Source organism: Rhinopithecus bieti, unplaced genomic scaffold (genome assembly GCF_001698545.2).
Source record: "Rhinopithecus bieti isolate Rb0 unplaced genomic scaffold, ASM169854v2 scaffold_26425, whole genome shotgun sequence".
Classification (NCBI taxonomy): Eukaryota; Metazoa; Chordata; class Mammalia; order Primates; family Cercopithecidae; genus Rhinopithecus; species Rhinopithecus bieti.
Window position 1 is genome coordinate 516,220 of NW_016811900.1, and position 17,816 is coordinate 534,035.

General features: G+C 37.5%; 1 protein-coding gene across 4 annotated transcripts in view; it reads left to right on the forward strand.

Annotated features, from left to right (window-relative positions):
• The window catches only part of CDK14 (cyclin dependent kinase 14), a 606,959-nt gene that overhangs the window by 502,577 nt on the left and 86,566 nt on the right, over positions 1–17,816 (forward strand). For all 4 annotated transcript variants that reach the window (XM_017895344.1, XM_017895345.1, XM_017895347.1 and 1 more), the window contains 2 exons: positions 5,186–5,325; positions 10,681–10,824. In XM_017895344.1, coding sequence (XP_017750833.1) covers positions 5,186–5,325; positions 10,681–10,796 — 256 coding nt within the window. In that variant the 3' untranslated portion in view covers positions 10,797–10,824. The remainder of the gene's footprint in view (positions 1–5,185; positions 5,326–10,680; positions 10,825–17,816) is intronic.

Below are 17,816 nucleotides of genomic sequence, written 5' to 3' on the forward strand. Positions count from 1 at the left end.
GCAGTCAGTATGACCTTAAATGAATGTTAAAGGAACTTGATGTTCTTACCCAATAGTGAGAATATGTGAAGCAACTTACAACGCCGCTCTTGCGAGAAAGAAGGCATCCAGGTTCTGAATGATGGTACACTGCCATTTATCCAAGCCTGTTGATAACTGGTTATGTTTTGTAAAATAAAATTTCTTGGAGAGGCTAGTTGTTGCATTAAATATTATTGTCATCATGCTGCTGGTTTTGGGAGAGCTCTAGTGTTCATTGTCCAAGCACTAAAGTGAAATGAAATATGAAGATGCAGTGAAGTTCACAAGATAAAAGTGAAATGGAAATGTTAGAAGCAAGCAGTTTTTCTCTTTTGGAGCAGTATTGTCCTACACTGCAACTGCACTTCCTAGACACCAGCAGTCAGAGAAACAATTCTTGCAATAAATAAAACCGGGCTACCTGATGCAATTGCCTTGGAAATGGAACTTTTACAACAGGACCCAGTTTATCAAACGTATTAGCCAACTTGTAGACTTAGTGAATGATAAGTCTAATGAAGTATTGATGAGCATTTTTACCAGGCCTCAAGCTTGACAGAATTGAAACCTCTGTGTTTGGATGATGATCAGCTTGTTTGAACACTCAGCAAAAGATGCTTGTTTGTCCAGACGCAGTGGCTCACACCTGTAATCCCAGCACTTTAGGAAGCCGAGACGAGTGGTCACTTGAGGTCAGGAGTTCAAGACCAGCCTGGCCAACATGATGAAACCCTGCCTTTACTAAAAATACAAAAATTAACCAGGCGTGGTGGCACATGCCTGTACTCTCAGCCACTCTCAGGCTGAGGCATAAGAATCACTTGAACCCGGGAAGCAGAGGTTGCAGTGAGCCAAGGTCATACCACTGCACTCCAGCCTGGGCAACAGAGTGAGACTCTGTCTCAAAAAAGACAAAGAAGAGAGAAGCTTGTTGTTCAACAATTAAAGCATGTTTACCATTCGTATGAGTTGACCTTTCCTGAAATCATGCAGTATTATGTCTTCTTGAAATCTATTCACATTCTTGAATCTTATCAGTATATAAGGAATATAGAGTTATTGGGTGCCAAAATACCCAGCACAATACTTATATGTTTTTAATGTGCTACCGAATTAAAAACCTAAGAACTGTGAGCAGTCTAGGCCTTCTGTGATTTATTCCTTCAGTCATTTCAAACATTAATAGTGGTGCCTATCTGGCTATTTGCCTGCTACTATATGTTTATAACTGCCACATTTAAAACAGTGTACATCAGATTTGTGTACCCATTGATTTTGCTGGCTTTCATCCAAGTCTAATGATGATTTCTTAATGTCTTTTTATAAATCTCATTTTGTGCTATTATGAAAACCTCCATTTTGAAAATCACAAACCTCTGGTTGAAAAATTCATACAAAGTCCGCATTGCACAGAAGCACATATCTTTAATGTCTGTCTCCAGACCAAAAAAGTATTAAAGTTAATTTAATGTCTACATTTGAGATGCAACTTAAAAGAGAGGATCTGAAGGAAGAGTGGGAGAGCTGTTAAGTATTTTTAGCAAAATGTATTTGTCTTGTTTAGGACACATGCTCTTTAGTAAATATTTTTTAAGGTAGACATGCCTTATGATTGTAGCTGAAATAATTGTTAATAATACAATTTTTGAAAATCTTGTAATTTTTTTGCGTATCTATTGGAAGTTGTTTACCAGTTGTTATTATTTCAAATGTGATTTTGTTCGTCTCTTTCCAACCTCTCTTGCAAAAAGAGAAGTTAACTTCTGGTAGTGAATTGAGCAGAAATGTAATATTTTTTAAGCCTGTTGAGCTGTATAACTTAATATTTGCATACTTAATAATCTGTTTTATTATACAATCAATGAAATGGTCATGTCTATTGATGTCAGTTCAACCGTATACTTATACTGTCTGGATTGTGTGTTTCCAGTTTTGTGGGAGAAACAATTTGTCAGTGTTCACCAGCTTCCAAAAACTTGTGAACGCTTAAACACCTAAATTGATAATGAATACAAAAAAAGAAGAAGAAAAATTAAGAGGAATTACTAATTACATGGAAATAGAATGCATAGCTTCTTGAAGTTATACTTCTAAAATAGTTCTATCTAAAATAAACTCAATCCAAAAGAAGACAGGCAAAGAGAAAAAAGGTAAAGGAGGACAAAATAGGATGCAAAATTAATCTGGTAGCAGTAATTCCAAATATATCAATAATTGCAAAATGTAAATGGACTAAACTTTCTCCTTGAGAGACGGGGATTATTTAATTGGATAAAAATTAAACTTAGCTAACTAATATTTATGAAAGAGACACCCTAATATTACATGTATGAAACATTAAAATAAGCAGGTAACAAAAGTATGGCAAGCAAATACTAAACAAAAGAAGCTGAGGTCATTATATTGTATTAATGTAAGAATAAAATGAACTTTAGCCTAGAAAGCTTTATGAAAGATAAAAAGTGTCATGATATAAGGATTAAAGACTGAATTTACCAAGAAGAGATAATAGTGCTAGACTGCTATGCACTTAATTACCCAGCCTTATAATATAAAACAAAAATTGATGAAATTGCAAGGAAAGATTGAAAAAGATCTACCATCACATGGGAGATTGAGAACCACCACCACCATTCTAACAATCTGATAAGGTACACTTATGACTTCAGATAAAACTTCCAATTAAGATATCATACATGGATTGCCAAAAGTATCATGTCTTAACAACTTAGGTAGCCTGAGAAAAGAGGTTCTAGTGGTGACAAAAGCTCTGATGTCGAAAATGCATGTGGAAACTTAGAATAAAATTTCTAAACTAAAATTTTATATAACAAATATTTATATATTAACTAAATATCACAAATGAAAATTTGGTTATTGGCATATTAAAGTGTAGTCAATTTAGGGGGAAATGGGATTGTCTTATATTGATGAATTCCTTATATGAGACATATACATTACATTTAAATATAGTCAACAGTTTACTCCAGACACAAAGATACAACTGTAAGTGTTTATAATTCTTCAAGATAATGAAACCATGCTTCAGATATGATTCATGGCTTTTTGGAACTGGAGGGACTGCAGACATAATGTGGTTCATCACTATTTTTCAATAGATGGGAAAACTAAGATCAAAAATAGTATGTATTGCTTTGTATTGCATGTGTTTTACTTTCTTGACTTCTGAGTTAAGTACTTGTACACCAAGTATTGCAATCACCTTTCTCTTCTTGTATTTACATGCAGTGTAACAACATACAGTTTGGGCGATTAATAATATTCCTTTTTTCTTTTAATAAAAGTTGTTTGTCTGAGTTTAGGAAAATGATAACAGTATTAAGCCTGAGACTCAGATCTAGTCCTAATCTGGTTGTTCTATTTTATCAAAACTATATAAAATTGATATGAAGGTACTGTTCACCATAATTAACTATGAACTGTACATTCAGTGCAAGTGTAACTTTTAACCATGAAGCCTATCTCAAACTTTGCATATGATTTTTTAAAATATGAATGAAAAGTTGTACTAGTGATAAAGTCTTGGGAAGAGGAAGGAATAATATGGATGGCCCTGTGCCCTCTTAAAGGGGGAAAAATACCTGTTAAGAATTTTGAGAATGCTTTCTTTCCCTGTGGACAAATTTCTCTCTTCCAGGGAAAGACAGTTACAACCAATCCATTGATCCATTTTTTTCATGAACAGCCTTTGCAGCAGTCACACATTGAACCCATTTGTGAGGCCTTCACATAAGAAGATTTAGAGAGAAAGTCTCTTAGTTTGCATCTTTGTGGTAATATTTTTCTTTGCTTTTCCCCTTTTTCTTTCTCTACCCAAATCCATTACCTCGTGTTCTCTTCCTACCCCCATCCCCAACAATTTGAAGTAAATACTAAAGAACTAGTTGAGGAGGGGAAGGAGGAGATTGTTGGTCATTGAGGAAACATGTTTTGTTGGCTAATTGTGTCTTGAGTAGCTTCAAGGATTTTTAAAGAAATACCTACTGGAAGGTGCAGCCACTTCTGGCTCCCTCACCCACTTCTGGCTGCTTCTGAGAGTCATTGTACATACTGCACTGGGTTTCAGAAACTGGAGAATCCATTGGGAAATGCCTTTAAAATAACCTGTGAGAGAAAGAAGAGCATGGCATATGCAAACCACTTTAGAGTCAAGGAGTTCTGGATGGATTTGAATCTCCTCTCAACCTGCTACCTGAGTAATCCACTGCCATCTCTGACTCCTACTTGGCTTCCACCACTAGAAAATAGCAACTGTGAACCTTCTCAGACTATAATAAATATGAGTGTTAAAAGTACCTGGAAAAGTGCCTGACACATGTTCAACTATCCAGAAATGGTAGCCATTATCAGGAATACTTTTATTATCATTATTATATTAATTATCCAGGCTTGATTGCTCTGAGTAGAGAAATAGAGGTTCCATGAAAAGCAAGGCTGAGCTGGACTGAGAAGTGCTGCTACCCATTTGAAAGCTTATACCACATGAAAGACTATTGTTATGCTTTTTTCTGTAATCTTGAGACACATATTTTCTATCTACTGTTGTTTTAAAGGTCATCTTGAATTGATTCAGCCCTATATCATCTAAGCACATCCCCTTTGCTAACCTGTATTTTAATATTATGATAGTTGATATTTGACAGGGCACTGTTTCAATAATGTTATTTATATTCAATGCAAGAAAATGTAAATTCTTAGAGGAAAAGAAACTTTCATAACTGGAGAGTTTAATAGCAGTTTTAGTTTAATTCTCTTAGGTATTTATTATTAATTTTCTATAAATATATCCAGGTGTGGGTGTAGTACATAGATTCTATGAACAAATTCTAGCAATTATTTGATATGTTGTCTTCTGAAATTTTCTACCTCTGGACCTAGTTTTATCTTTTCTGAAAGTATCAACCCTTTGCCTATAGCAGAAATATTTTAAATCAGTTATACTGTGATACCTAGAGTAAAAGTAACTTTGAAGTAACAAATACTCTAAGAACTAGTGTGCATTTTGCTTCTGTTTATTTTCAGCAGGTAATTTGTTTTTCTAGCCAAGAATAAATTGAAATCTGGAAAAATTAGGTAAGCTTTATGTCTTATTTAGTGGATTTTCTTGTTTGGTCTGATGTCTCTTTTTTGCTCATGTTTTTAGGCTCAGCTATGTGAACCATGCAGAAGACCTGGCCTCCAAGCTCCTACAGTGTTCCCCAAAGAACAGACTATCGGCACAGGCTGCCTTGAGCCACGAGTATTTTAGTGACCTGCCCCCACGGCTATGGGAACTCACCGATAGTGAGTATGACAAATCCACAACATCCAGTCCAAGCAGAGACATCATTTTATTTTAGCATCTGTATGTAACGTGTATACAGCGATTCACATATTTGTGTGTGCACAAACAGAAGATAATGTATGTTTGTATGTGTGTGTTTGCGTGTGTGTGTGTGGAGAGAGAGAGAGAGAACAGGGGAAGGGGGGCCATGTGTGTATATATTTAGTGGAATCCTGCCATTCATTTGCTAGCTTACCAGACACAGGAAGAAAATGGATTCCTTTTTTGCTATCTCTGCTCTGCAGTCTGCAGCTGTGCATCTTTGTATTTGATTATGTGTGTGTCCAAAAAAATGATCTGAGCAGTCATAAAGGAAAAGGAAAATATGATTTACATATTTAGTGCTTTATGCATACAGTACTTTTTAACTGGCTGCAGTACACAGAGGAGAAGATGATTCATTTCTGTTTGATTCTCAGAGACCATCTTGGTTGTAACAATAACCTTAAAAAGGGCAGCTATGCAGCGAGCTGAGGAACAGAGTTGGCAATTGGCTAATGCACTGAATTGTCATGTACAGACTGAAGATGTATAATTCATTTTAACTGCAAATGCGCTTGGTATCTGTATAGACAGCTCTTCTCTGACTCTTTTAAAAGAAAACACATTCCTGGGTGGGTTTTGTTTTGTTTTTATAAAAGTCTTCATATTTATACAGCCTTTAAAAATTACATTTTAAATATTTGGGGGAGGATTTATGGCTGGGAGGATCTCAGATTTCTTCCAAAGTGTGAAACAGAATTCTTGTGAAATTTTGTACAAACTGTTACCGTCAGAATATTTTTGTTCAATGGTGATATGTTCTTTCCCAAGAACAATTAGAGATATTTCTTCTATACTCTTTTCTGATTGCCTTAAAAATTAACATACCGCATATATACATTAATATTTATCATGTGTTTATTAATCCTTGGTATACATCACTTACAGTAGACATACGATTATTTCTTCATTCTCTTGGATTTTAGACTTCTTTCACCCATCATAATATTGGATTCTCATTGATGGCAATAACCCTTTATTTTGGAACTAAGTTCTAAGTACAACTCCTCTTGGGTATTTCTATCCTAAATCTTTTTTTGATATCCCACATTTATTTCTCATTACTTGTTTTTAACCCTAAAGTGACTATAGATTAGTCTACTACTCCCCTTAACGCTTAGCAAATCCTCATTAACATTTCACATATTTCCAGCCCATATTTACTCAACACTCTGCCCTACTTCCTTTCTAAAGACTACTCACTGACTATTACAACAGCTACCCCAAATTTTTTTAAATTAAAATTAAATCCCTATGGGAAAATAATTTTCTATACTGAAAACAAAAATGATGTAAATAGGCTCACTAGTTTAAGGCTCATCACACTCAAACATATGGTTTGTTTTCCCGTTTGGTGTAACTTGTAACTTGATATCACTCCTTCTTGGTGACATCTCAATCCCATCTGACTTGATGATTGAGTTTAAGCCAGGATTTTGATGGTCTATGAATTCTGAATTCTGTAGTAGTACTTTTCTGTTAATATGGACTTATTACCCACTTGCCACTTAGTTTATCAGCCAGTGGTTAAATCCAGTTTCTATCAGTGAGTAAATGCCTACACATTATCACTCGGCAGCAGACTGCCAAGGGAGACAGCCTTGTCCCCGTCATTAACAAGCACAATGTATGCAGAACACCAGAGGGGAATTAAAACCACAAAAAATACCTCAGGGTGGTATTTTTAATATGAGAATTTAATTTGTAATTTCACAGATTAAGAATTTTGGCTGCATTAATCCCTTTATCAGCTCACAGCAGGCTATTTGCAGAAGCATAACCATAAGGCGATATTCATTGGCAGAAACACGTCTTTGCATAACGTTAAACATCAGGAGCAGTGAAACCTTTTGAAGGGGGGAGAATAAAGATGAAAAATCATTATATTTTTAAAGCAAGATTCTACTAAATGCCTCCAGTAACAATTTTGAGTTATAGAAATGCATTTCTGTGTCTAGAAGATAATCATTATGAAGCATAACTCCAGTTGCAAGAAAGGACAATCCCAGTATTAAATACTATAGTCATTTCCATTTAGAACAACGTGGCTGTACTTGTAAACATGTTTACAAAACAAAGAATTCCCAGACTTTGGAGACTTTGGGAATTAGTTTCTTTAAGTGAAATGACTGGTTTGGGTGACTTATTGTCTAGGTTAGTATTCTGCAGACTGTATTTAGAAGTTTTTTTATATTTTTATAATTAAATTTCACATTAGCATAAAGTCTTGTAAAAGTTCACCATCTGGCAAAGGCAGCAGTGGCGGTGGCAGCAGTAGCAGCAGCACCTGTAACACCCTTACGTGCTGCTTTTTCAAGGAGATTTGAAAGGAGGTCCACCTGGAAAGAAGTGTTACAGGACCAATAAATGGATTGTCTTAGCAACCAAGCTGTAGTTTAGGAACCTTGCTGTCTCAGTTTGGTCACACTGCAATAACAAAATACCATAGACTGGGTGGCTTAAACAGCAGACACTTATTTCTGTTGGGGATGGGAGGTCCAAGATAAAGGTGCCAGCAGATTCGATTCCTGGTAAGGTCTTTCTTCTCAGCTCGTGAAGGGCACCTTGCTGTGTCTTCACAGGGTGGAAAGACCAATCACTTCCTCTTCTCACAAAGCCATTAATCTCATCATGATGGCCCCGCCCTTATGACTTCATCTAACCCTAATTACCCTCCTAAAGCCCCATCTCCAAATGCCATCACATTAGGGGTTAGGGCTTCAACAGATGAATTTGAGGACGGACACAATTCAATCCATAGCACTCTCATTCCTAAAGCTGGCTCATAGCACTTTCTAAAGAATTTCCACAAGAGGAAAACACTTATGCAAGCAGGAAGCAAAATCAGGTTAAAAGGAGAAGACGGGAACAAAAATAAGTTACAAGTAGATTTAAGCCTTCTTGGCCTAGTGTAATATATCAGACCCCGAGAGAAGGGCATCAAGTGTTGTTGGAGCCTGAGTAACACAGAGCCCTGCAGTCATTTCATGGATTCGTATAAAAATGAAATTATGGGCTTATGTCAGACACATGCTTTGCAATAATACATACTAATGTAATATCTTTCTTTATTATACTATTCCTTAAAATCTCATCAGGTTACATGGTACCAAAATTTAGAAGTAATGTATTAGTGTGCCATGAAGCAGGAATTATAAAAGCAGAAAGCAAGAATAATGGTACAGTTATCTGGGGACCTGGCTGTTAAAGCTGCGTAATTCTGGTGGCACCCTGTTATTCTCCCTCTGTTCTGAAACCCCAACAGCTTTGTCCCACTTCTTCTCAAATATTTAATTGCGGGGAAGTAAATGGAGGGCTGATTTAGAAGAAATTCATTACTTTTCCCAAATACACCACAGGGCATTCTCCTGTGTATACTATCAAGTTACATAAATAATTGAAGCTGTACTACCCTTGTCAAAGTAAATGAACAAAATACACTTCATAGCACAGAGTCCTTGATTTTATTACACTCATTTGCTAATTCACAAAACTCAAATTCAGTGAAAGAAGGCCAACAAATCGGTACAGTGTGAAGAGCACTGAACTGGGAATCAGACCACCTGGATTGCAGCTTCAGCTCCACTGTTAACTAGCCAGGGAACTTTGGACAAGTGCCTTAGTCTCTCTGGGCTTCCCATTTCTCAGTTAAGGAGCGAGTAAGATGGACACAGTAGTCTCCAGGGTCCTTTCTAGCTCTAGAGTTTGTCGATTTTCTCACATATTCCTGTATATGTTCTATAGATTGTCCTAGAACAGCATAATGCTCTTAATGTAGCTCTGTGCCATCTTTTTAAAAATAAAACAGGTGCACCCATTTCAGATGTAAGATTTGCTGCCTTCATTTCCTAGACTTTTATTCTGTTTTGAATCCTTTCCAACCAGGCTTTTGTGTCCACAATGTCTGGCTTTCGAAGCCTCTATCCATTGGTCTTTTCCCAGCCTATCGAAGATTCAGTGCAATTGACAACCATCTCCTCCTACTAATACTTCTTTTGCTTGGTTTCCGGGACAGTATTCTCTCATTGCTTTCCTCTAGTTTAGAAGGCCAAAGTCTCCTCTTCACGTTCCTTTGCTGATTTCTCTTCATCTGCCAGACCTTTCACATTAGAGTGTCCTGGGACTGAATCCTCAGATCTGTCTATCTGCATGGACTCCCTGGAGCCTAGATGATCTCTTCCCATCTCATGATTTAAATATCATCTGTACACTGACAGTTTTCAAATTTCCATCTCCAGTCCTGTCTTCCCTGACTTGACTTGCATATCCAGCTGACACTCAACATTTCCATTTGACCATCTAGTAGGCCTCTCACACTTAATCTTATCAAAACTGAACTCATCTTTCCCCTCAAACTTGCGCCTTCTCTAGTCTTACCCTTGTCAGTAAATAGCAGCATCATTCTTCCAGTTGATGGAAGCTATCCCTAACTCATCTTTTTTTGGTTCCACTCCACATTCAGTTCTTCCACAGACCCTGTTGTTGCTACCTTCACAGTATATCCAGGATCATGCCACTTGTCACTTCACTGCTATCACCCTGCCCTTCAGTCACTCACCATCTTTCAACCACATTTTTACAGTTACCTCCTACCTGGTTTGCCTGCTTCTCTTCTTGCCTCCTTAAAGTCAGCTCTCGCTGTTTCCTCTTCTTATATGTATGCTTGCTCTAGACATATGCATGGCTTGCCCTCTTACCTCATTTGATTCTCTCCACCAGTGTCCCTTCTCAGGAGAGACTTCACTGACTTCCTTCCACCCTAAAACTTCCAGTTTGTCTTCCCTGCTTTATTTTTCTTCATAACATTTACCACTATTTAATGTATTATATCTGCTTGGTTGCTTATTGCCTGTCTCCCCCAACTGGACTCTATAACAACAGGGATTTCCTTTCATTCTGATTTATTTGGTACAGGATTCTGAAATTCCCAGAACAGTGTGAGGTTCAATAAATATTTTTCCAATGAATGAAAGAATAGCACAAAGGAAGGGCAAAATATGTTGTTTCCCAATCTAAGTTCATTGTTCTAGATCAGAGAAATGTGGGAGATAGTCTGAGCTGTGGTTCTGAGGGAAAGACAGACCGTCCTATCATGTGTTGGCTTATGTGTATAAATGTGTGTATGCCTGCGACCACCTGGCATTTCAAAGATCAAAACATACCATGATGTTCAGTGTGCTGGGCATCCAAACTTGCATCTCAGTCTCCATTAAAAAAAAACGATTATAAATGTTTATACGTATATAAATGAAAATTTCGTATTCTGTCCACAGTGTCTTCTATTTTTACTGTCCCAAATGTGAGATTGCAACCAGAAGCTGGAGAAAGCATGCGGGCCTTTGGGAAAAACAATAGTTATGGCAAAAGTCTATCAAACAGCAAGCACTGACAAGCAGCACATTCTCAAGAGCACACAGGTAAGATGACCTGCTTTACCAGGAAAGTAGTATTTAATGGATATTGAACAGATTCTTTAAGTGAAATATTTCAGACTCGTTTTTTCACCAACTATCCTATGAGTCTCTTGTGTACATTATGGCGTTCATCAGACCTTCTGTTGAGATAGAATGCTCTCAGTTATTTCCTCATTTTCAGGCACCTACTAGATTCTAACTAAAATTATACTTTATCTTATGCTTTTATTTATGTAGTCATAGGCAAACCATTTTAGTTATAAGCAAGTCATTGTAACTACTCACATTCCTCACAGAGATTAGAAAAAGGTTCACTTTTGGCTGTATCTAAGCCACAGCCTACTTTCTTTTGTCCACTCAATTTTTCTAATTAGTTGTTCTCATTTTAAAATGGGGAGATTATACACCAAAGTCTAGATTTCTGGTTTTCCTTGAAAAATAAGCAACTCCAGCAATATCGCCTTTGCATTCCTACCAGAAGTGTTTGCGTGAAACTAAATCCTTGGTGCCTCCTTTGGAGGGGATGTAGACTCCCCAGTTTAGTTTAGCTCCCATCTGGGCCACTTCACCTATTTCTGATCCCTGTCTGGCTCCTGGTACGGACCTTATCGTGATGAAGCTTTTCTTTTTTACTATCAAATTCTTTATCCTCTACTATTCTGCAGATAGGAAGCATAATCTAAACATGGCAACCTCTAGCCATGTCAGCCTGGCCCAGTCATCACATCACGTGTGCTACATAATGACCAGCCTGGGATGGCAACTTCTGAAAAGGCCGTATTTCTTGATTGCCAGATGGAAGTGCCTAGTATTTTTGGAAAATGTTTAGTATATATATAATTTACTTATATATTTATATATATATGTAATTTACATATATATAATTTACTTATATATATACATACACATAATGTAACACAAGTCTCTGAAACAAATAGAGAACAAATGTTACTGTGGGGAAGGCTTTTTATGTGCTGATTTGTAGAGAAAAGTGTGTGTTTGTTCTGATATTCAGTAATTAAGTGTTCAGGCCAGGCATGGTGGCACATGCCTGTAATCCCAGCACTTTGGGAGACCGAGGAAGGCAGACTGCTTGAGCTCAGGAGTTCTAGAGCAGCCTGGGCAACATGGTGAAAGCCCATCTCTACAAAAATACAAAAATTACCTGGGCATGGTGGTGGCATGTGCCTATAGTCCCAGCTACTTGGGAGGCTGAGGTGGGAAGATGGTTTGAGCCTGGGAGGCTGAGGTTGCACCACTGCACTCCAGCCTGAGTGACAGAGCCAGACCCTGTCTCAAAAAATAAATAAATAAAATAAAAAGTATTCAAGTAACTCAAAGGATATATGCAGCATTGCAGTAGTTCCTCTTCCTTCCTCCCTCTCTTAGTTTGAAATATGTTAACAGGCTAAATTGATAGCATGGTAAAGAGAGAAAATTTTAAACTATACATATTGTCTTGTGGGTAATCTGCCAGTATCTTGAGCTACTTCTGGACTTAGCTTTTGAATACCCTCAACATAGGGGTCAGTTTTGGCCTATCAAGGGCATGGTAGCAATTTATGAATGATTTGGAGATAAAAGGTTTCCAGATAAAATATGATGTATAAATGACAGTCAGAAGATGTTACTGTTAAACTTGTCACTCCATAGGTAAGAGTCTTCATTCTTCGTGTTATTTTTCCCTGTTGAATAAAAAGCACAACTCTTGGTTGCATTTGTACTCCCACTCTGAATTTCAATTGGTCAGACAAAGAGTGGGGCTAAGTTTTTGACAAGCTACCTCCTGGTATTGAGAATGGTTTTGATTCGTGAGGGTTACATCATATGCTTTTTAAAAGTATTTAACCTGCGTTATCATAATGAGGATCCTGGCTTTATAAATCCCTTAACCAATTCAGTGGAACAAAACAAAAAAGTGGACTTTATTTGTGCTGCTGCCTCATACACACATCCACACAAGCAAGCCTGAATTTCAATTGCAAGACTGTGTTCCTTCTTCTTGGCTCTTTTGAGATCCCCTGACCTGAGCCCAGGCAGTCAAAGCTGCTAGAACGTGTTTCAGCTCAGCTCCTCCTTGGGAAATCAAATCAAGCTCACAGGACAGAAGTGTTGCTTGGAGAGTCTCAAAGGTTGCTAATTGAAAAGAGATTTTTTAAAAGGTGCTCAGAACTACAATCATCAGTATATAAAAGCCTTTACAAAAATGTAAAAATATATTTTCTTCACATATATTTTTTAAACTAGATATCAGTTATATCTACACAGTAGAAGCTTTCCTCTAGAATTATTTGATAGCAACACAAATATTTTTTCTGTGAGTTTTGCCTTTTTCACATCAACTTGTAAAGCTTTTTTTTTTTTTTTTTTTTTTTTTTGGGTTTTTTCTTTTCACCAAAACTGTTTAATCTTTTTTTTTTTTTTTTTTTTTTTTTGAGATGCAGTTTTGCTCTTTTGCCCAGGCTAGAGTGAAGTGGCACAATCTCAGCTCACTGCAACCTCTGCCTCCCCCTGGGTTCAAGCCATTCTCCTGCTAGCCTCCCAAGTAGCTGGGATTACAGGTGCCCACCACCACGCCCGGCTAGTTTTTGTATTTTGAGTAGACACGGGGTTTCGTCATGTTGGCCAGGCTGGTCTCGAACTCCTGACCTCGGTTGATCCACCCACCTCGGCCTCCCAAAGTGCTAGGATTACAGGCATGAGTCACCGCGCCTGGCCAATAAAGCTTTAATATTATTGTTGGTGTAGTTTTCTTTCAATCCAAATGCCTCAGCTTGATTCAACATAATGCTGAGGAAACAACTCAATTTCTTTTTTCTCAGAAAAGCTACAGGGAAGATGGATTCTAAGAGTTTTCTGTCAGTCAGCAGAAAAAGAAATTATTTTAATGTCTCACCTTTGCAGAGTTTTTAAATAAATGGGACCATCTTAGAGATCAAATAATATAGCCTATTTATTGGCCTATTATATCTTGTGGAATGGCCTTACTCTGACCAATACTGAATATCATATAGACATTATAGAGCAAAATGTCTACCTAGATAAGATATCCTTAGAGAAAAATCTGTAATTTCTTAGACTTTAATTTTGTTGTTGCTGTTGAATTCATTGACTGTTTAGAGAAGGCTTTGGCATCTTGGGACATTTGAATTTCCTCAAATGTCCCAATTCTTTATAATGCCTAGAGAGATTGGGAAGGAGAGGGAGGCTAAAGGGGTTAGGGGCTCAAAGAGACTAAGACTGTGAGCTGGCATTTTAACCACCTCTCTTTGGGGAGTTACAAAGAGGTAAATGTGGAAAATGCATTGTATTACTTCTGTCTTTGAAATAATACAGGACTGAGTAGACAAGAATGTTTCAAGTCCTAATTTTTCTTCCAAACCTCAGTGCCAAATTATTTCTATCCTTGCATACCAAGGTCACTTCAATTATTCAGTTAATAATGCCAGATTTGCATAAATTGGTCTTAGTGGAAAATCTAATGAGATGCATTTGGCTTTGCAGCAGAAAGCAATTTTGGTTTCAGAGTCTTATAACCAAATTAAATAAGAAGAAAACCATAAGCACCTAAGTTAAAAATGGGGTAGGTGCCATTGGATTATCAAAATACTGTGCTTCTTACATTTTGTTATCCTCTAAAGATATTAGTAAAAATTTCATAGATTCTTCTTACTCATTTTATCAGCACTGAAGGGTAAGACCCTTCTAAAGTCTGAGAGAGCCTTAAATGTACATAGAAATTTTCCCCAAGGAAAAGACTGGAAGCTGTATTGAATACCACATCCATTAGTATCACTTACATTTGCTTACAGTGATACCAAACACATCCCTCTGGTGAGCTTAATTTTCCTCTTAAGCTAAACTGGCATAGAAAGTGCATGGTCACTCTACTTCTCCTTTAGCTAAATATAAGGGATAAGAAAGGTCTCTACTCTTTTAGATATGTTTTGTAATTTTTCTGAAATAGTATGTGCTTATTATGGAATATCTATTTTCAGTGAATCAGTTGGATCACAGACCCCATTCCTAATAAATTTACAAATATTTGTCTAGTGCATGAAATAATTTTATTTGGTTCAATTGCAAGAAGTTAACTGCATGCATATTTTGGTGACCCTCTCCTTACCTTTTAGCCTCTTATTTCTGCAAATCCGCATTATATAGGAATTACATGATAATGAAAAAAAAATGTGTCGAACTTTCTACTTGGTCTTTAAGCAGTAATCTCCTATAAGTAGGCTGTTAGGTAAACAGAGTAGAATGCTCAAGGAAATTTAATTAAATGAGATGAAGATATTTTTAGAAACCTGATTTTAGACAGAACACAATGCACTGGTGCTTAAGACTGTGGCAGCGCTGTCTGAACGTTACTAGAACGGTGTTTCTTACTCGGTAGGCCACCTAGAGCTGTCTGCCATCTCAACCGCCATCTCAACTCTGGAAACTGCTCCTAAAGAACAGCCACCTATTGCTCTCCTCCATGCTGTGACATTATGGCGGCTCACTTTTTCTGTCTCTGCATCAACTAACACAGCTTTCATGTTCCCTTCACTTCAGGGCTTCTGCTGACTTGTTTCTGCTTATTCATGGATCCCGCTTATTATCATTTCTCTTTGTCCCTCTACTTCTGGGGCAGTCTACTGCTGACCTCTTTTTGCCTCAGATTCAAACCCTCTCAGAGAGTGGCTCTGATTGATGTAGCCATCATCATGAAGTATAGAGCGAAGCTGTTGTGTCAGTCACCCCCGTAGAAACTGCTGGCTGACTGTAGGCTGCCTTGAGGTCAGGCTCTGAGCCCTGATCCAGTCAGCTGAGCCCAGAACTGGGTGGCCAACCTGTTTTTAAGGAAGTGTTTGGAAGAGACCGCTGGGCTTAGCCATTCAGAAACTTGGAGAAGCTTTTGGAAAGCAAGCAGTATAGCTGGAAAGTGCCTTGCCTGGCCTGTATACTACTGAGTGAAAAATCAGGCAAGTACAGAGAGAAACTCCAGTTCTGATGGTATGATATCTTCATTGTGTGATATTTTTGGCTATTGACAAAAGGTCCTTCTAAGGTATGTTGCATTTTCTCAACTATAGACACAAAAGGAGATAATATCCATCAGCACTTTTCAATATATAAGAAACACAAGTGTTAGATCTAAGTTTCTTTCAGTACTAGAAAGATTTCTGGGGTTTTCCTGCAAAACTGCCATTTTCTGCATGATCCTACAATTTTTTTTCCTATTAAATGGCTGCAGTTTTATTATTTCTGTTACTTCATATAATTGACAACAATTGTTGAAATGATGCTTGGAGGGGAAACAAACCTTACTTAGTGTTCTTTGCAGGTTTCATCTGAAAGATTCCCTAGTTGTTACCATTACCCCCACATGACTGCCAATTAAAAAATACATCTTATTTGGGAAATTGACAGCACTTTGAACCTCAAATGCATGATACATATTATGAATACCCATATGAGAAGAGGCTGGAATGCTGTTAGTTCCCCCACCTCACCTTACCTCCACCCCACCTTACCTTAGCTCCCTCTCTACCCTGGGGAGTCTGTTCTGTCCTTTAAACGCTAATGCAAGTTTGTTTCTTCTCTCCTCCTCCTCGTCCCTTCTCTGCCTCTCCACCCCTTCTTTTCTTTGGGTCAACTCTGATCTGTACTCTCCACCACTACCACCCTCATCCCATGCAAGGGTAGGCAGAGGACTCGTAGGCTCTCACCACCTACTGGGATTGTCACAAAGCAGAATGAAAATAAAGTTGTATCATGCTTCCTTCAGAATGCATTTTTGTTTTATTTTATTTTGTTACTTGTTTTTTTTTTTTTTTTTTTTAAGAGACAGGGTCTCACTGTGTTGCTCAGGCTGAACTTCCTATGTTCAAATGATCCTCTCACGTCAGCTTCCTGAGTAGCTAGGACTACAGGTGTGCACCACCACACCTGGATCATTTTTTAATTTTTTGTAAAGGTGGAGTCTCACCATGTTGTCTAGGCTGGTCTCAAACTCCTGTCCTTAAGCGATCATCCTGCTTTGGCCTCACAAAGTGTTGGGATTACAGGCATGAGCAACTATGCCAAGCCTTCAAGCATTTAGTTTTTGTTTATATTGACATGATTTCATGTCTACAGAAAAGATGCAAGAATAGCACAAAGATTCCTGATACCCTTCACCCACTCTCCCCAAAGCGTTAACATTTTACTACATTAGCTACATTTGCTTTATCATATTAATTCTCTCCTCCATCACACACAAATTTGTGCACACATACATTGTTTCACTAAACCATGTATGTTACCCAAATGAAGCTCCATTATCTTTAAATATTTAACTGTTTTCTTAAAACAAAGAATTTAGAGTGATTTTTTAACTAAAATACTAATTTTTTGCCCTTTTTTCTTTTCTTTTTTTTTCTCTGATTGAAGGTTTTAAAAGCAAAGTGGCTAAAAGAGAGGAAACTGGTTGATGCTTCACAAATTGGTTCATCAACCCGTGGATCCTTAAAATTGACTATATTTTTGTGATTCAGCATTTCCAGGTCAAATGAACTTTCAAAATGGTGAGGGGCGGGAAAATAGCACTTGCATCTTCTGACTTCTTAAAACCCAAATTAATTTCTTAGGGACTATTTAGCCAGCAGCATAATATGAGTGAAGCTTTCTTATAAATAGTGGGCCCAAGCTGTGATGTGGCTAGTAACCACAATATTTATTACAAGGAAGTTAGCAGTCACATATAGAAAATAGAAACAGTTCAGGTGCTCTATTTTTCCTTTTCATTTAATGTTGATTCTTATGAATTTGGGATACAGAAGGAATTGTCTATGCCCTAAGTGTACTATATTGTATTATTAATACCAGTATAGCAGCTGAGTCCCACTAGACAGTCTTTGTGGTCTGCTGATACTCTAAGAAGTATCTAAGCATAAAAGGAGGCTGTTTGAGTGGGCTGATGGTCTGGGATGACATTTGAATGCACAGAGGACAATGTCTAAATGACAATG